This window comes from Grampus griseus, assembly GCF_964374135.1.
Source record: "Grampus griseus genome assembly, chromosome: 1".
In the NCBI taxonomy this organism is placed as follows: Eukaryota; Metazoa; Chordata; class Mammalia; order Artiodactyla; family Delphinidae; genus Grampus; species Grampus griseus.
This window is the reverse complement of record NC_139017.1, coordinates 131,109,041-131,127,416: the sequence shown is the minus strand read 5'-3', so window position 1 is coordinate 131,127,416 and position 18,376 is coordinate 131,109,041. Positions and strand designations below refer to the sequence as shown.

General features: G+C 40.3%; 1 protein-coding gene across 4 annotated transcripts in view; it reads left to right on the top strand.

Moving 5' to 3' along the window:
• The window catches only part of NFIA (nuclear factor I A), a gene marked incomplete at its 3' end in the record, with an annotated part of 387,320 nt that overhangs the window by 347,406 nt on the left and 21,538 nt on the right, over window positions 1-18,376 (top strand). For 2 of the 4 annotated variants that reach the window (XM_082651779.1, XM_082651778.1), the window contains exon 10: window positions 7,159-7,250. The exons of 1 other annotated variant lie outside the window; for it this stretch is intronic. In XM_082651779.1, the coding sequence (XP_082507905.1) occupies window positions 7,159-7,250 (92 nt within the window). Of the gene's footprint in view, window positions 1-7,158; window positions 7,314-18,376 lie in introns of those variants that run through there. One more of the 4 variants, XM_082651777.1, reaches the window with a different exon arrangement.

Below are 18,376 nucleotides of genomic sequence, written 5' to 3'. Positions count from 1 at the left end.
TTTCACCTGTGCCTACCCGTCTATGTGGTTGCTTCTGATCAATAAGTATGTTCTATCAGTTGCACAACACGCTGGCATACACGTAAAAATACATGACATAGAATGTGATTAGTTATTAGAAATAAATTTAAATGAACTGAAACAAGGCTGTATTCCTATCCTTTAAGTTATTACGAAAAAGAATATTATAGGCAGTGTAAATAGGTTGTTTACAGGAAACACTCATTGTAGAGTACCTCTTTATCACACAGATTTTGGTAACATAACGTCAAAGCACCTCCAGTTTACAAGTGGCTCTGATCCCCTTTTCTCTGTGTGCACACATGAATTGTCTTATACCTTCCCTTCTGTACGTTTTACCCCAAATCATGATGTCACTTGAGCCCCTGCCCCCTATGAAGATCCCTAATACAAGTAGAGAGACCAGCAGAGCAAAGCCATCTGCTTAAATTGATTCTTTTCATGATTTTTTGAGAACTATTGGCACATTAAACATTTCATGCAAATTGTTACCGTACATGTTAAGTAATGCTAATATATTAAAGTTCGAATTCATTAGCTTTTCAGGAAGAAGGCTTGTGGGTATGTTATTCTGTAATAATTTACTAGCGATAAGTAGGCTTTAATTTCATGCCCTGAGGGCTGTGTCTTTTTGTGTTGTTGGTAGCTTGTTTGTAGAGACAAAAGATCTGCAGAGATAATAGAATGAGGTAACTGACTGCACAGATGTGATCAAAGTAATGGAAATTCAGTGTGGTTATCTTCTAGATTCCAAACATCTGGATGAAAACTACAATATCCATTCATTCATGTGGGAATTTCTAAACCTCTGAATACTGGGGATTCAAGTGTCAACAAAGGGTGTGTTTCCTTGGCTGTATAATTACATTAATAATGCTAACCCAGGCCCTGTAAACTTGTCGATACTCATAGATTTCTTCGAAGGAAAAAAACTCCAATATCCTCCAGCATTTCTTCTGTGACCTGGCAAGAAATAGTGCTGTTCAAGTTCCCAAATGAGTTCAATTGTAATGGACTTCATTTAGAAATTAGCCAATCTATTTTCTAATAGCTTCCACATTTTTTTCTAGAAATGAAAGTTTTCTCACAGGGCTTTTTTAAAAAACTAGTAACATGTGATAGTGCAGTTAAGATTGCAGAAACTATTTCAATCAGGTATTTAGTCATCTCACTGCTTCAGTTTGCAACTGAATGCGTTCTCATGCACCGTCAGGTGTCACTGATAAACATTTAGAAAATTGCAGTCTGAAGACACAGTGGTGTGTTCAAGTCTGCATTCCTAAACTTGTTTGGATGGCTTCTGTCCAGTAACCAGCACATTCCTGGGCAGGCAGTAAGTCTAGCTGAATGAAATTGAATTTTTGACTAGCATTTTTAAAGGGATATCTGCACATGTGAGTATGTCTGAGTTTCTGAACACAAGGGAACATGTGAAGTGTATACTGATTTTGAGATAGGAGGGGAAAGGTTTAAAGTGTTAGGATGCCTAACGGTCTTAATGGTGTTTAGAATGGAAATCTGGTATCTTTGATAATTTTATAAATTATTTCTTCCTCTTGAAGGAAAAATTCAATAGACTTTTCCTCCTCCATTTTCAAACATTCAAGTCTCTGATCCTTAAATTTTTATCTTCCCTGACCTTATGGCAGAGATATTCACAACGTCCCATCTTTTCTCCTTTCCCTCGGCGATTGACATCCCCATTACCCAACTCTGTTTCTTTGCTCATGCAGCTTCCTCTGTGATCCCCAATCCATCTGAACTTGTCAACCAACACATCTTTTACAGCCCGTCATCACAGCCATCTCCATCTCCTCTACAAAGCTTTTCCTGTTCCCCTGCCAGGTGTCACTTTTCTGTCCTTTAACACCCTAAAGATTTTTATTTATATTACTTTTAGGCACTCATATTTTCACTTTCTGTACTCATCTCTCCCCACTAGACTCTAACATTTCATGGATAGCCGTGTGTCTGGCTTATCTTTTTAACTCCCATAAAACTTAGCATAGAGCCTGGCACAGAGGAAGTGTTCACACGAGAGAGAGACAGAGACAGACAAAGAGTAAGAGAGAGAGAGGGAGAGGATATGAATATATTAAACTATCTTTCCTTGATGCACCACAGCAGTTAGACTTGGTAGAGTTTAAGGGAATGAAGAATTGGTATTTCCTCCTTTTACGTAGTTGGAATCTCTGATGAAACAGATCACAAACTTCTCTTCAAACTTTGTGCCAGGGTTTGGGGAACTTTGTTGCTTCCTGTGTCTGGAAGTAAATTCAGAATGTCAGAACTAAGAAGGACCTACTGCAGAGCACAGGGAATTGTACTCAATAACTTGTAATAACCTATAATGGAAATGTATCTTTAAAAGAATAGGCACATATATATATATATATATATATATATATATCTGAATCACATTGCTGTAAACTTGAAACTAACACAACATTGTAAGTCAACTATATTTCAATAAATTTTTTTTTAAAAGACAAATGTCTGTGCTCGCTTCGGCAGCACATATACTAAAAAAAGAAAAAAAGACAAATATCTAACGCATACACACACACACACACACAACACACACACACAAAGAATGTCAAAGCTCACTAGCTGTCTTACATTGTCTTTCCTGCCAAGGTGCCTCACCAGGTCATCCCCCCCCCTCCTCCCCAGCAGAGGAGCTGGCCATCACTATCCTCAGGCCGTTCAGCCCCAGGCCACCTGGCCACTCAACCTCCTGGTAGCCGCTCTGTGGACACAGGAGGGGGCTTGTCCAAAGGTCAGCTCTCCTTTCACACCCAAGCTCTACACAGAAATCTATCTAAATTTTCTCGCTCTCCTGTTTTTCAGTGATTACACGCAATTCAGGGGTCGCTAAATTTGAACTAGATCTTGAGTCTGGCTGCCTACTTTCAAAACAAGCTGATGCGCTCACATTTTCTAGTTTGTCAGATTTGAGTAGTTTTATTGATACCATTTTTATCTTAAAGAAACATCAACTGACATTGATACACATATTTTAATATCTTAATATCTTGTTTTTCAGTCATATTTTTTCCCCCAAACAGGAAAACTCCAAGCATCTTTTATTCAAAACAATTTGACCACTTTCTTAGCACCATGGTCAGGTATGATTGTTGGGTGAAGGCTGTTACAGACTCAAAACTGATTCATCTAGAAATGCCGTGATTCCTCTATCCAGACACATCCCTTATTTCTTCTTATTCAGGAAAACAACACAAGACAAACAAACAAACAAAAAAACAGACAACCTGGGAACAACAAAAGTTGGAATTCTCTTTGGCTTGCAGGCAGTCAGTTACATCCATTTCTGAGGACATAGAGGCAGTTCTCCCAGGGAACACCTGCAGGGTTGTAAAGAGCAGGGCTAATGAGTGATCTCTGCCACTCTCCCTGCCCATCCCACAAGCTCCCTAGAGATAGATTCCAGCATCCGCAGAGGCCCGACTGCATATAAAGAACTGTTCATGAACCGTTTTTCCAGTTGATCATCCTGAGGCCCAACTTGTACTGCCTAAGTGAAGGATTATAGAATTAGCAGTGCATATGGTAAGTGGGCAACACAGAAGGATATGGGATCAAATTCTGATTTGGGATTTTGGTACTTACCCCTGGGGCTAAGGCTAAGAGTCTTGGGTAATCTGAAGAAATATGTTAGAAAGAGAAAAAGTACGATCAGATTAGCCCAAATAAGAGCTGGTGGAAGCTTCTTATAGGAATGTTTTTTCAAAATGTTAAGAAAATGGTCCATGGTGATACTGCTCATGTAGGTAAAATGGCTGCTAAAAAAAAGCAAACACTTTCTTTTTCAGAAACAGGCAAGCAATCATAATTTGATTTCTAATAGTCATGTTTGCCATGAGGACTTTTACAATGAGGTTATATAAGCAAATTGATTTCCCTGTTGACTTTATCAGAAAATCGTAAAATGCCCCTGAATCTTCCCTCCAGAATTCTCAAAAATGCCTACAATAATCTTCCTAGAAAATTATTTTCTGGATTTCATGATGTCCTGAAGCTCCTCCAGCAGCATTTGATTATTGCTTCTGTAAATAGGCAAAAATTATAATTAAGAAAGATAATGAATGTGATATAATAGCATAGTAAACACAGTTGTATATAATTCATTACCACATCTCCCCCTTTACTTGATTTTATATTCATGTTGAAAGCTCTTAACTGGGCATGTGTACTTGATTCACCATGGTATATGTGGTTGTTTTAATAAAAAGTTTCAACTGAGGCTTTTGTTTAACAGGATAACTCCCTCATTCCACTGTTTCTTTAGGAAAATCAAATTCAACTTATGTCGTATCATCTCTGGAACTACATCCTGTTATAGGTGAACACTGCCTATTTTAGCTACAATAATGGAAGATGAGTCAGACTTTCTTCCTTCCCTTGTTTTTCCTGTGTCCTTGATTTTTCCCAGAATCAACTTTCTATAGAATAAATTTCCCTGGGCACTTTTTGTTCCATTCGATGGAACTCAGAGACTCTCAGATTTTTGTAGTTGTAATATCCTTTTCTTAAAAAGGCAAACACATTACCACCTCTCTCAGCATTGCTCTCTTTTTTAAAAACCAAAATAAAGTTTGGAGAAGTTTTAATAGCTTGTGAGAGCATTAAAGGCCTTCTGGGATGTTTTGTCTCATGATTGAAGAAGGGACAATAGCCAATTGTTAGCCTCATGGTAATTTTGAGCGGCTCAATTATTTGGATGCTAACCCTACTTTCAAAATGGCAGGGCTTCCCTGGTGGCACAGTGGTTGAGAGTCCACCTGCCGATGCAGGCGACGCGGGTTTGTGTCCCAGTCCGGGGGCATCCCACATGCCGCGGAGCGTCTGGGCCCGTGAGCCATGGCCGCTGAGCCTGCGCGTCCGGAGCCTGTGCTCCGCAACGGGAGAGGCCACAACAGTGAGAGGCCCGTGTACCGCAAAAAAAAAAAAAAAAAAAAAAAAAAAGGCAAGATAGAGAATGGGATGTAATACACACTTTTCCAGATTTAGTGCTATGTATGGTCAACGAAGAACTATATTCACACACCAAAAAGAAAAAGAAAAAAAAGTACCATGTATCCTAGGATCAATCAGCATGCATGTTTCTGACGTCACCAGTATGGTAAAAACGTCATAGGAAATCCTGCTGTGTGTCTGCAGTGACCAGGGCTGACATGCACACACTGCTCCACTAGGACCATCAAACCAAGGCCTCGTGGTTCAGCATCTGTCATCAGTCATTTAGTCTTAGAACCTCAGCTTACTCTTTATGCCTTTTTGTTCCTTCTCAACCTACCTACCTATTCACATGTGAAAAAACACTTTTTTTCCTCCTAACGGCTAACAGGTTATTTTATCTACTAGCTTCCTCCTTATCTCTCCCACATCCTCTTTGTGCCCTAGAAGCAGGTAAATTCACTGCCAGCTAATTATAGTACATCATTTTCAATACATGACTTTCTGTTGAGACTTCTGAAAGCATATCAAAGTAGAGCAATAGGCTGAATGAAACAATTAATAAAGAGTATTTTACTGAGCTTTTTAAAAAAGCAAATTTCCCCCATACCAGTGAGTGAGAGGCACATACAGAACGGCTAAATGCAGAGGTATTTCTCAAATCTGTTCAGGTTAATCTGACATAGGATAGGCTGGGGAAGAAATCAGTAGATTCACGTTGCTAGACAGTACAGTGTACCATACGTTTAGATCACTTTATATAAAGCTGTTATTGGACGAATTCTTCTAAAACAAATACTACAACAACAAAAAGTTTCTTAATAATAGACATCAGGGGAACCTTATGTTCCTCCTCTGTTCCATGCTGATTTAACACAACCATACCCACATGACCATCACAGCTCTGCGTGGGTGACTTAGCTCTAATGACCAATAGGACTTGGCCCAGATTGGTGGAAATTTTATGTCTAGATGTGCTTAACAAGGGAAACAAGAAGTGTGAGCAGTTTTCTGTGAAACAGAAAATCAAAGGAAGAGAAGCAGATGATGTCAACAAGGGGAAGAAAATCTGGCAAATGAATTTGGTATTATTCCCTCAGTTATCTGTGTTTTTTAAGAAATGCAAATCATTTTCATCTTTTAGATGGTGCATGTCTCGTGTTAGTCCAGAAAACTTATGCCTTTTTTGTTAAGTATTTGTTAAGTAATACTTTTGTTAAGTATTGTTAAGAAATTTGAAATTAAGTAATAGTCTATCTAAAAATTTTAGTAAAGAAAGAATGTGAATAAATCCTTGGAGTTTGTGGTAAAGAAGTGAATTGAAGGACACCAGAAAACAAAATGTTCATTTGGATATATGAACCAATGAAACACCAGAACCACAGAATTTTTTCTCTCTAAACTATAGTGAAGCTCTTAAATATGAGTATAAAAACCAACAACAAAACGTTCATGTACTGTGAAAAGGATAGTTGGCTGAAGTGTGGTACCTGAGGTTCCAGGTTTACACGGGATCTTGATGGTTTGTACCTGAACAGAAGGGTTCTAGGGTGGGAAGACTACAAATGTTAGTACTCTAAGAGCATTTTGTGCATCATAAAATTCTAGACGCCCCACTGAGCCTGTAAAGACAGCGTGCTCTAAATGGTTTTCCACCACTTTTCTGGAGAACCCAGTCCCTTCTATAAAGACTCCTCTTCCATATTTAGAGATGGAGGCACAGGAACATTTCATGATCTTTAGGAGGGTAATAGTGTGAAAAGTAAGGTTGTAAAATGAACTACTTTCCTCCCCTTTCTACCTAATTTCTCTCTCCTGTGCTTTTAAAGACTAGGATATCTCTTTCTGACCCCAGAGCTCATGTTTAACTCAGAAAGTATACTTTACAAATGTCCTGCATGTTCTAATTTGTATGATGGAGAAAAGAGCTCATCTGAGCACCAATTTGACATCGTTTTATTCCAACAGTCTTTGGAAGCCAACACTCCTTCCCTTTTTGACTGTCTAAAATGCCCTTGCTAGCCAGATCCTTCTGCTAGCTAGTGTTTGCACATTTCCTTGTTAATCAGCCGCGTAGGCTCGGAGACTGTGTGTTTTGGTGTTGTTTCTGTGTGCAATCTCGTGCTGCTTCCTGAACGCATGTGTCCCTTCCCTTCACAGCCTACTCGACACCCAGCACCTCCCCCGCAAACCGATTCGTCAGTGTTGGACCACGGGATCCAAGCTTTGTAAATATCCCTCAACAGACACAGGTGGGCCGCTCTCATCTTTTCTGTATGTGGTGCAGCTTGTTTTATTCATCAGGTGCATTGTAACTCGTCTTTCGGCACAACAGGCTGCATTTCCCAGCCCCTGTTCAGTCCCCTTTCCTCCCGACCCCTACCCATCCTGGCCCTTCAGCCACATTTCCATGTGTTCTTAGAAATCATGGAAAACAGTGCCTGCAATTTTTGCTTCTTGTATTGAGGGGGTAGGAGAGGAGGGCTTCTGTGCCAGAACTGCTTTTGCTATGGGAAGAAAATTTTCCCAGGCTGGATAGCGTGTGCTCCCTCTTTTAGGAATCTGTGCCTCTCTACGTGCAAGCAGACAGAAGTAGGCCCCTATTGAACCTGGAAAGTATACTCTGGCTGCCGGCGACATCGGAGTGCATGCAGGGAATGGGGGGCCAGTCCCTCTTATGTACTCATTATAGGGTCCCCAGGAACCTGGCAGACTTTCTAAGAGAAAGGAAAAGAAAGGGTTCCTGAGCGCTGTTAAGTTGCTGGTGTTGGTACTGAAATAGGAGGTGTTTGTTACTGGCTTCGCTGGCCCCAGTGGGGTGGGAGGGGATTATGTGAATATAATGTCATATTTTGAGGTAGGTGATTGAAAAAGAGTATGCCAGGACATCTAGAGTTTGTTTTTCAATAGATAGTTGTGTTTTGTGCTAGTATAGGCCAAGGAGAAAGAATCTCTTTTAAAAGTTTTGAAATAGCTGCTGTTAATTGAGAAACAGTGAAAGACTTTTGGAATTCAAAGGTAGCATATATAAAGATACTTAGAGAGTTGTGGAATAGAATTAGATGCAAGTTTTGGAAGAATCTACTCTCTGATCTCCTAATCAGAATGTGACTGTATATTATCAGAATTGACATAAAGAATTTTCTCTTTGAGGTTCTCAACACAGTGTTTGAAAAATTCTCCCAGATATTTTGTGCATGCGCCTCGGTATGTAATCTCCAGATGCCTAATTTATAACTATTCATCTTTGTTTGTAACACTATGAGCAGGTGCTTATGAACGAGATAGATTTGCTTTCCTGGGTCCGCTTGCTTTCTCTGCGAAGGGTTTTAGTTTATTGCTGTGTCGACAGCGTGGGTTAAACAGCATTGCATCTGAAGCCTTCTTTACACTGAAGCAGGGTCACGGAAAGTACAGCCTCAGAGGAGGCAGCTGGGAGGAGAGGGAGAGGGGAAGGAGGGAGGGGAGGGAGAAGGTTAACTCTTGAATTTCCCACTTCTGCTGTTTCTTCTGAAACTGGCAGGTACATGGCATCTGGGATTAACTTCGCCTATTCAGTACTCCCCATAAAATTGTTCAAGTTTATTGCTTATTTTCCCATACCTTCAAATATTTAACTGGTGAATTTGAAGTTGAATAATTACCTCAAAGGCATTACAGTAGAAGAGCATTTCTTATTGTACTTCTGACTCACATGATCAAGGTCAATGAGAAGGGGAGAACTGGGGACAGTAGCTTTACATTGGATGATTACTTTTCTCAAAGCACCAGTGGGCTCAGGTTACTTCATTAAGAACCTCAAAAATGCAGTTTGGAAATGTCCTGTTTTGTATTTTATATAGTATTTTTATATAAGCTGTGATTCACTGAACTGAAACTGTACCCTGCATTCCATTCAATTTGTTTCTCTATAATCAAAACGTATTCTATTCCAACATGGCTTTGTTTCACAAATGCCTTATTTAACACAGAAACTGAGTCTTCATGATGTTGACCACAAAAATTCAATTCTTAAAAATCCAGATTTTCTACGCATGTGTATGAATGATGTCATGTAGACCCAGTATTGGCATCTGGAACTGAATTTTTTGGGTTTCTGTTAAATATTTGGCATCATAGAGACAACAGCTTAAATGTTTTTTATCACAGTGACACCTGCCACTTTTGGCTTGAAGAAAGCCATCCCCAATTGTCTTATGAGAAACCACGCTAATGGAGTTACTCTTTTTCCCAAAAAAAATATCCTGAGACAAAAGTGTGCTCTAAGTATTTTAATATTTAGGTATATATATTAACTCTTTTTTTTTTTAAAGGAACTACTTTCTGGAACCATTTAAAGTGGTAGGCATATATAGATATAGATCATAAAAATAATATTTTTAGGTAATCTTTTTGAGAGGACATCAGAAGAGGAATTTTTATAGGAATTTTTTAAGACAAAATTTGAACATGGCCTGCAGATTAGTAATTTCCTAGGCAAGCTTGCATTTTTCTATATAAATATTTTTGTTAATAAGGCATGAACTTTGTATTAGTTGAATTATGGGAAAAGTTTTCTGGAAAAACAATCTTTTCTTTTCTGCCTTTAAAGAAGTAAAAATTGAAGTGTCACCCAAGCAGATAGGTAAACTTTATAAATGCAGGAGAGGTATCCCGCACAGAAATCCATAAACAAATACAAAATAAAATGGTCTCCCTTTTCCCCAAAGAAACCTCTTGAAACATCAACCTGTAGAAGACAGATTAGATACGGTCCCTGTTTTTTCCAGCAGATAGAATTCCAGCTAATGAATAGACATTTGAAGTAGGCAGCTTTCAGTTTATCATAAGACCTTTCTTTAAAAAAAAAAAAAAAGAGAGAGTTCTTTGATTATACATAGCCTCTATTTATTGAGCATTTTCTATGTACTGAGTACCTTAGGTACATTATCCAACGAATCTTGACAGCTACCCAATAGGATATATATAATTATCTCCACTTCATAGATTTGAAACCTGAGATCTGAAGAGATCGTTGATTTTCCCAAGGCCACACATGGTGAGAGGCAGAGCAAGAATGCCTCCCCAGTTTTGTCTGACTCCAAGGCCTATGCTCTCAAACCACTGTGCTGTACTGCCTCATGGGCTGGTGAGCACCTTTCCCTGCAGATACTCAAACAGAGACTGATGCTCAACTCTCAGGAATACCACTGACGTATTCCCTGGTTTTAAATCTGAGATTGCACTAAAATCTAATCATGAGTATATACCCCAAAGAATTGAAAGCCGGGTCTCCAGGAGATACTTGTACACCCATGTTCTTCGCAGCATTATTCACAATAGCCAAAAGGTAAAAGCAATCCAAATATCCATTGACAGATAAATGGATAAACAAAATACGGTATATACATTTTATTGTGTATATACCATTTTAATGTGGTATCATACATATTATTCAAAATTGAAAAGAAAGGGAATTCTGCAGTATGTTACAGCATAGATGAACTTTGAAGACGTTATGGAAAGTGAAATAGTCCAGTCCCAAAAGGACGAATACTATACGATTCCACTTATGTGAGGTACCTAGTGTAGTCAAATTCATAGAGACAAAAAGTAGAATGGTGGTTGCCGAGAGCTGGAGAGAGGGCAGAAGAGAGAGTTATTGTTTGGTGGGACAGAGTGTTAGTCTTATAAGATGAAAAAAGCTCTGAAGGTGTATGGTGGTGATGGTTGCACAACAGTGTGAATGTCCTGAATATCACTAAACTGTCCACTTAAAAATGGTTAAGATGGTAAATTTTATGTTGTGTGTATTTCACCACAATTTTTAAAATGTAATCATTAGATAAACTCTTCATGGTCCTTTCTCCACTTGAGAGTCTAAAATTCTGTAAAACAGCCAGGAAGAGTGGACTGTTTACCAGAAAACCCACTGTCATTTTGTGCTCTCGTGTCCAACGCATAGTGGGTAGTCAGCAGATACGGGTTGAATCTAAATGATTCATAAGGAAGTTTAAAAATAATGACTTTTTCTTATTACAGTCGTGATACATGTTAATTGTGGAAAATACAGATGGGAAAAATAATAAAAATCACTTGTAGTCCTACTGTTAACATTTCTGTCTAAATCCATCCAGACTGCTTCGATGCATACAAATATATTGCAAAAATGAGATCATATTATATACACTGTTGGGTAACCTGCTGTTTCTTCCCCGTAACAATATATTATGGCCTTCTTTCCATGTAAATTGGAAAAATTGAATATTGGCTTTTATTGCACCTATTCATCATCTGTAATGATTGGTAGGGAAAGATAACATGGATAATTGAAAGCCATTTTTTCTCCTCCTTCCCTTCCAGTCTATCTTTTTTCCTCCAGAGAATTCCTCCCTTCACTGAGACAGAATTGCCTTCTCTTTAGCCTTCCCTCGAGCTAGTTTTCTTTCAAAGTGCCTTCCAGTTGCATTGTCTATCTCATCCCAGCTTTTGGCTCTGTTGGAACATTCCTGCCAAGTTATCTGTCCCATTCTTCTGAATCACTTGTCTGCTACCTCTGCTACTATCATGATTTGCCTTTCGTTTTCCTTATACTCGTCCATTTTGTAGCTCATTATTAACATGGGGGGTAGCCACCTCCTGACAGCCTTTAGAACACCCATCTGTTCTAAGAAACCGTGACCACCCTGAATCTCTTATTTTTCAGTATTGTCCACCATGATAGTTGATACTAACATATAGAAAAGTCTCTGGGGCATAGAGTATCTACTTCACTTTGGACACTGTTAATGTCCCCTGCACGCCCACTGAATGATATAGGAGAGCATGGCATCATCTCAAACAGCAGAAAGCCAATGGCCATTTCAGTTGCATCTCATAATTTAATCTGGTCCCTGAAAACGAGAGCCATTAAGAGGAGGCATTTATTTAGAGAAAAAAAGTTAATATTTCATCATGAGGTAATAAATAGAAATACCAATTCCCACACAGAAGGACTGAGCAAAGAACTCATTTTTTTTCAGGTTCTAGTTTAATCAGAATGTTCAAATAAAATGCTTAACCTGCAGAACACCCATGAAGACTAATTCTTTAAAATGAAAAATGAGTGCAAACAATACTAAAAAACAGGCATTTCTTCCCTGCCACCCAAATCTATCGCTGTTCTACCTCAACAGAATTGTGGTATCTGAAATGCTATTTAAAACCAAATTACCATTTGGGTTATTAGAAGAATCGCTTGGCATGGCATGGGCCTGATTTGTTGACAAAAAGACACAGGTGCTGTAACCTTTGCTTAATAAATCATTTAGCTGCCTGACTGGCAAGCAGTGTGGCTCCCTTTGCCTCATGAAATTTACAAATGTATGCGCATACCACACACTGTACTGGAAACCGGCTCATCTGGAGAGGTCCCTGCAGAGCTAAATTATGGGCATAGCACCCGCTGTCTGCCTTTGGTGGGGATGCACAAGGAACATAGGGAGGTGGTGGATATGGAGAGCGTTTGGATCTGTTGCCATTCTGTGTGTCATATTCCTGAAACTCTGCCTAAGAAACCAAAGCTCGGGCAATCTGCAGAATGCAAAACTTCCTAAGTCCCTTTCATCAGTCACTCATCATTTCTGACTACATTCCCAGGACCCAAGAAGGCAGGGAATAACAATTCTCCTCAAGTTGTTCAAAGTCTAATAGAGGAAACAGATGTAAAAAATAATAGTAATGACAACAACGTTAATAATGCAGTGGGATACCAGTTACAATAAGGATTTGCCCAAGAGGCTTTGAGACCAGAGAGCTGAGTAGAAGAACTGTCCAAAGAGTGGAAGGGACAGAAAACGCTAGATAGTTTTTCTGTCCTTGTCTAACTTTGGACTGATGATATGGCTCTGGTTCTTATACATTTTACCTTTTTCCTGTACTTTTAATTTTTGCCATGAGCTGGTCGATAAGGCTTTATCCCATCCTAGGTAGAGAGACACGCTGAGTTCTGTCTTCTCTGGACCAAGCAGATAAAATTAGAATCCTTTCCCACTGCTGGCATATCAGCCAGACCCCCCGCCCCAGTCCCTCATTTCCAAGAAACAGCCTTTCTTGCGTAATGTTCTCACCCAGGACACCAAGCTCGCTTGAGATTGCACTGCAGTTAGCTGAAGCCATTCCCTGCCCAGACCCCAGCTGCCTGCCTGTAGGAGGTTAGGTACCACACAGAAGTTCAAGGAGCAGCCTGGATAGTTGCAAAGGCAGGAAACTCAGATTTTGTTAGAGAAAGGAAAATAAAAAATATCGTCCCCCTTCTAGTTAGAATTGGATCTGAGCATTTTTGTTACAAGCCCATACAGCTGAAAACTCCCAGGATTGGAGAGGAATGGCAGATAAAATTCCATTTACTCCTAACTTTGAAAAAAGTTAATTGGCCAAATGGGCATTCTGTATTAAGCTCCAGGGCATGCCGGGTTCTGTGCCTGCACTCCCTACAGACCTCAGAGCCCTCTGAGATTGGTGCTGTTATCCCTATTTTACAGATGAGGAAACTGAAATTTCAAAGAGTATACTTGCCCCCTGGCAAACGAGGTAGCCAGGGTTTGAACCAGTCTGTCTCCAGAACTGCTCTCTTTCCTGAATACTGTCTTCATCCTTAACCATTTATAATGAAAGGTTACTGACTGTTTTCTCTTTGTGGTCTAAGATTGACTCATCCTCTTACATCAAGGAATAGGACCGACGCTGTACTTGGTTCTTCTGAAGACCTGCCCCAGTTTCCTATTAGCCTGCATCTGTGAAATCAAGACTGAGTTCATTCTGTCATCCTGCCTGGGAAAAAGACCTTTACTAATGACATTAGTCTGCATCTGTGAGAACAACCAGCCTCTGCCCAGAGCCCAGATAGCAGAGCAGCTGAGACTGTGAGCTTTCCTTTCAGATCTTGGTTGGAGCTTTATTTCATCACTTAGCAGTAGTATGTGTACTTCAATTCTTGTAGTTTTTAAAATTTTTTCTTTGTAATTCAATTTTTCTAGCCTGGTTTATTAACTGTAAAATGGTGATAACTGTATTTATCTACCTTCTACGGTTGTGTTGAGTCTTAAATTCTGTTAGTGTAGAGAAAGTAAATGCTTGACACCTGTTAAATGCTCAACAAATAATAGCATTTGTTGTTCAGTTGATAACTAAACTCATATTTAAACAGTATTTTCTGGATTACAAAGTATTTTCTCATTTGATCTTCAGAGCAACCCTTTGAAGTAGGCAGAGCCGTTATCATTATCCCCATTATACAGATTTTAAAACTGAGCTTTAAAGAGAGGGAAGTGACTTCCCCAGAACCACATAGCTGGGGGTTCGTAGAGCCAGGACACAGACCCGCTTCTGATTCCAGAGCCCACACTCCCTTCAGCATGCCCCATCAGGGAAGGACTTGTATGCGTCCTCATGTGCTACTGTGTAGATATGGGCAGAACCTGCCCACCAAATGCTGGATCTAAAGTAACCATCCAGTTAGGACAAAATTAGGACAACACCTCCACAAGATCAGAATCTCGTGGATTCTTCCACTGAGCATCTGCCCTAAAGGTACTCCAAAAGCCTCATTCAACTGGGTACATCTATCCTTGCCCTGCACCCCATTTCTTCTCTTAAGCCAAATTGTGCCCCAAGGCAGAGGAGACTTCCCAAAGGGAAATCATGTCTCTGAGGGTGGCAAGAACTGTAGCAAATGAATGTACCCCCCAGAATCTGCGGGGAAAGGCAGTGCCTGGTCATTCTTTTCTCTTATGTTCTCTGCTCCAGCCGTAGGTGTTGAATAGTCAGCACCGCCTCGCGGAGATGTTACCCCTGCCATCTGCTCCCTCTTACTGTGGGCAGGAGTGACTCCCCCAGCTTCCCAGCCCCCACCCCAGCCTGTAAGTTCTTACCACGTTCTCTTCACAAACACATGGCAGCTGACTCACGGACAGCCTATGAGACACGCTTAAAATACATTTTTCAATAAACAGAACCTTTGTCTTTCAAGTTTTATTTGGGCAGCACATTTTAGTTGTCCTCAGCCACAAATTTCACTTCTGAACCAAGCGAGAGCCTCAGTTCTAGGTACTGGTCTCCTTTTTCTCCCTTAGTTTTTAATACTTCGGAGATCCCATCATATTTAATGGCATATTTTGGTTTGGTTTTAGCCTTTCTGTTTGTTTGTTGCCTTGCTCCAAAAAGATTTGGGGAAACTTCTTAGTTGAAGCAAATTGATGATCGTTGAAAGAATTAAGGTGCTTACATGGGATCTGGCACACAGTAGGTGCACAATAAATAGTGGTTCCTTTCATGCTTGCTTCTTTTCCAGTACTTAAATGAGATCAGTGGCAATGGAGAAGGGGAAGAGGAAAGGGAGATTTCACAGGAAATTTTAGATTTCGTGGAAGAAGAAAAAGGACCAAACGTCTGGTATTTGTTTAATTAGCCCTTGGGATTGTGGGAAAAGTGGGATAGAAAATGAAGCGGGGGAGAAAGATTGAAACAAGAAGCTGTGAATGGGTGTAAAGAGCTGAGAGGAGTTAGATCAGAATTTGATGGTAGCCTTACAGTGAAGTCAGAAAACCATAGTATCAAATGCAGAACTGCTGTCAAAATTTCCAGCCCTGAAATGTGTCTTGATAATGATGTTTCCAGTCAGTGGAAGTTTCAAGATACTGAGGGAAATGCTCTTTTTTTTAAAACTGAAATATAGTTGATTTACAATGTTGTGTTAATTTTTGCCGTACAACAAAGTGATTCAGTTATACATATATATGTATTCTTTTTATATATATATTCTTCTCCATTATGGTTTATCACAGAATATTGAATATAGTTCCCTGTGCTATACAGTAGGACCTTGTTATTTATCCATTCTATATATAATAGTTTGCATCTGCTAACCCCAAACTCCCACTTCATCTCTTTCTCACTCTCCCCTCCCCCTTGTCAACCCGAGTCTGTTCTCTATGTCTGTGAGTCTGTTTCTGTTTCATAAAAGTTCATTTTTGTGTCATATTTTATATTCCACATATAAATGATATCATATGGTATTTGTCTTTCTCTTTCTGACTTACTTCACTTAGTATGATAATCTCTAGTTGCATCCATGTTTCTGCAAATGGCATTACTTCATTCTTTTTTATGGCTGAGTAGTATTCCATTCTATATGTGTACATCTTCTTTATCCATTCATCTGTCGATGGACGTTTAGATTGTTTCCATGTCTTGGCTACTTTGAATAGTGCTGCTATGAACGTAGGAGGTGTGTGTATGTTTTTGAATTATAGTTTTGTCTGGATATATGCCCAGGAATGGGATTGTTGGATCATATGGCAACTCTATTTTTAGTTTTTTGAGGACCATCCATACTGTTCTCCATAGTGGCTGCACCAACTTAATTCCCACCAGCAGCGTAGGAGGGTTCCTAAGGGAAATGCTCTTGACGCTCATGGTCTGATTTCTTTAGGGGAACAAGGAAAAAGTCATGAATCGTAGAGTACAATAGACTTGTTTTCACATCCTGGCTGTGCCATTTATCTGAGTGATCTTGGACATGTTACCCTTTAAAATTCTGTTTCCTTATCTATAAAATGAAGGTGATAAAGTATCTACCTCATAGAAGAAAACCCAATTAAGTGTGGCTTCAGCCAATCAGGTTTTCTTTTCTCACATAGCAAGAAATCTGTCAGTGAGTGGTTGTTGGCATTGTTTCAGCTGCTACATGTTGCCAGCAGGAACCTTGCTCTTTCTAACATTCTGCTCTACCATTCTTAGCATCCACAAGCAGGTGCCTCTGACTGCAAAATGACTGCTGCAGCTCCAGGCATCATACCCATATCCTTCCCCCTTATTCCTCTTATATCAAGGAACAAAGATCCTGCCTTATTCCTTCCCTGTTTCCTGTTAACAAATTTCTACTTGGGTCTCATTGACTAAAACTGGTCACATTTTAATCTTTAGTTGCAAAAGATGCCAGGAAAGCCAACACAAAACTATCTTGATTGGCTATGATCATGACTCATTACCCAGGGTTGGTCACATTGTCCTCCCTAAACAAAATTGCAGAAAGAAGGGGCAATAGATAGTGGGTAGATTGTTAACAGTATCTCCCATCTTCCTTTTTCCCGTTCCCTGGTAGGTTTCATGCTGTTTTCAACTCCTGTTCTTGCACTTGACTCCTTTCCTCTCTTGCTGCTTGTCTCCTTCCAGTGCCTTTCCTCCACACTCACTCCCTGTGCATCTAGGAGACAGGTATGCTGTGTGCATGTATGAGTGTACAGTGATCATCTCATTTCAGCCCTCTGTTGGAGTCCAGGATTTGGGCAGAAGTACCAGAGTTTTCTGCAGACCAGCTCCCACAGGGCTGGGTCAAGGTTCTTCTGGTAAACGAGGACTCTGAAAAGGCTGCGTTGAAGGACATGTGCCTTTGTAATTGCAGGGGAACTCTGGGAAACAGTGCCCTCCACGTGCCCTCCCAGGTGCTTATCAAACAGTCAGCAATAGGTTCTGGGTTTCTCTTTTATGACTTGGAACCAGATGCTTCCTTTGCAAAAGAAAAGAGCCTGGTTTTGCTGAGCTTGAGTCAACAGAGTTCAGAGAACAGGAAAATGAGTGCATTGGCCCTGCTACATGCTCTGAGGAGAGAAGGCAGTACAGGTGGGGTTCCCACTTTCCACAAAGCCCCTGCATGTGAAAATCCCATACCGGGGAAGAATTTGCTTTACCAAATGTTTCTGCACTCTAAATAATGACTGTTCGCATTGGGAGAGGTTCCTCTAGGACACAGGCTTTCCCAGGCCTTCTAATGAGTCTAAGACCTTGAAGGTTCCACAGATACACATAGTTCCAAGGCCAGAGCCTATTGTCTAATGTGAGATTCTCAAAGATCTCACGTGAGTTCTCAATGATTCTTCCTGGCCACTTTTCCCACACCCGCTTGTTTACCTTCCTGTTTGTTTATTGAGGACGAAGACACATTCTTTTATCAGTGGCCTATGTTTTGGGGGTATAGCCTTTCACTGGAGCCTGTTCATTAAGTTACATTCCACAGTGCAGGCTTCCCCCAAAATATTTGCCTGAGAATTTTTCCTTAGGCTTCACATCGCTTCCTTTATAGCAGAGGCAAAGTAACTTAGCACTTCTAATTGGCTTTTCACTTTCCAAATGCTTTACACATTAACTAATGAACCACATGATCTTGTGATAAGCTGGATCCCTGGGTTGGAGCTGGGACACTGGGTTAGGACAGGCTGTCCTGGCCCCGTGTTCCTCGCCTTCACACTCTCCCTTCCCCGCACATGCTGCCACCTGTCCCACCCCCCTACCCCCCACCCCCAGAATCGGAATGTGTTGGGCTAAATGGAGCTGCAGCCCAGGCACAAACATTCTCAGCACA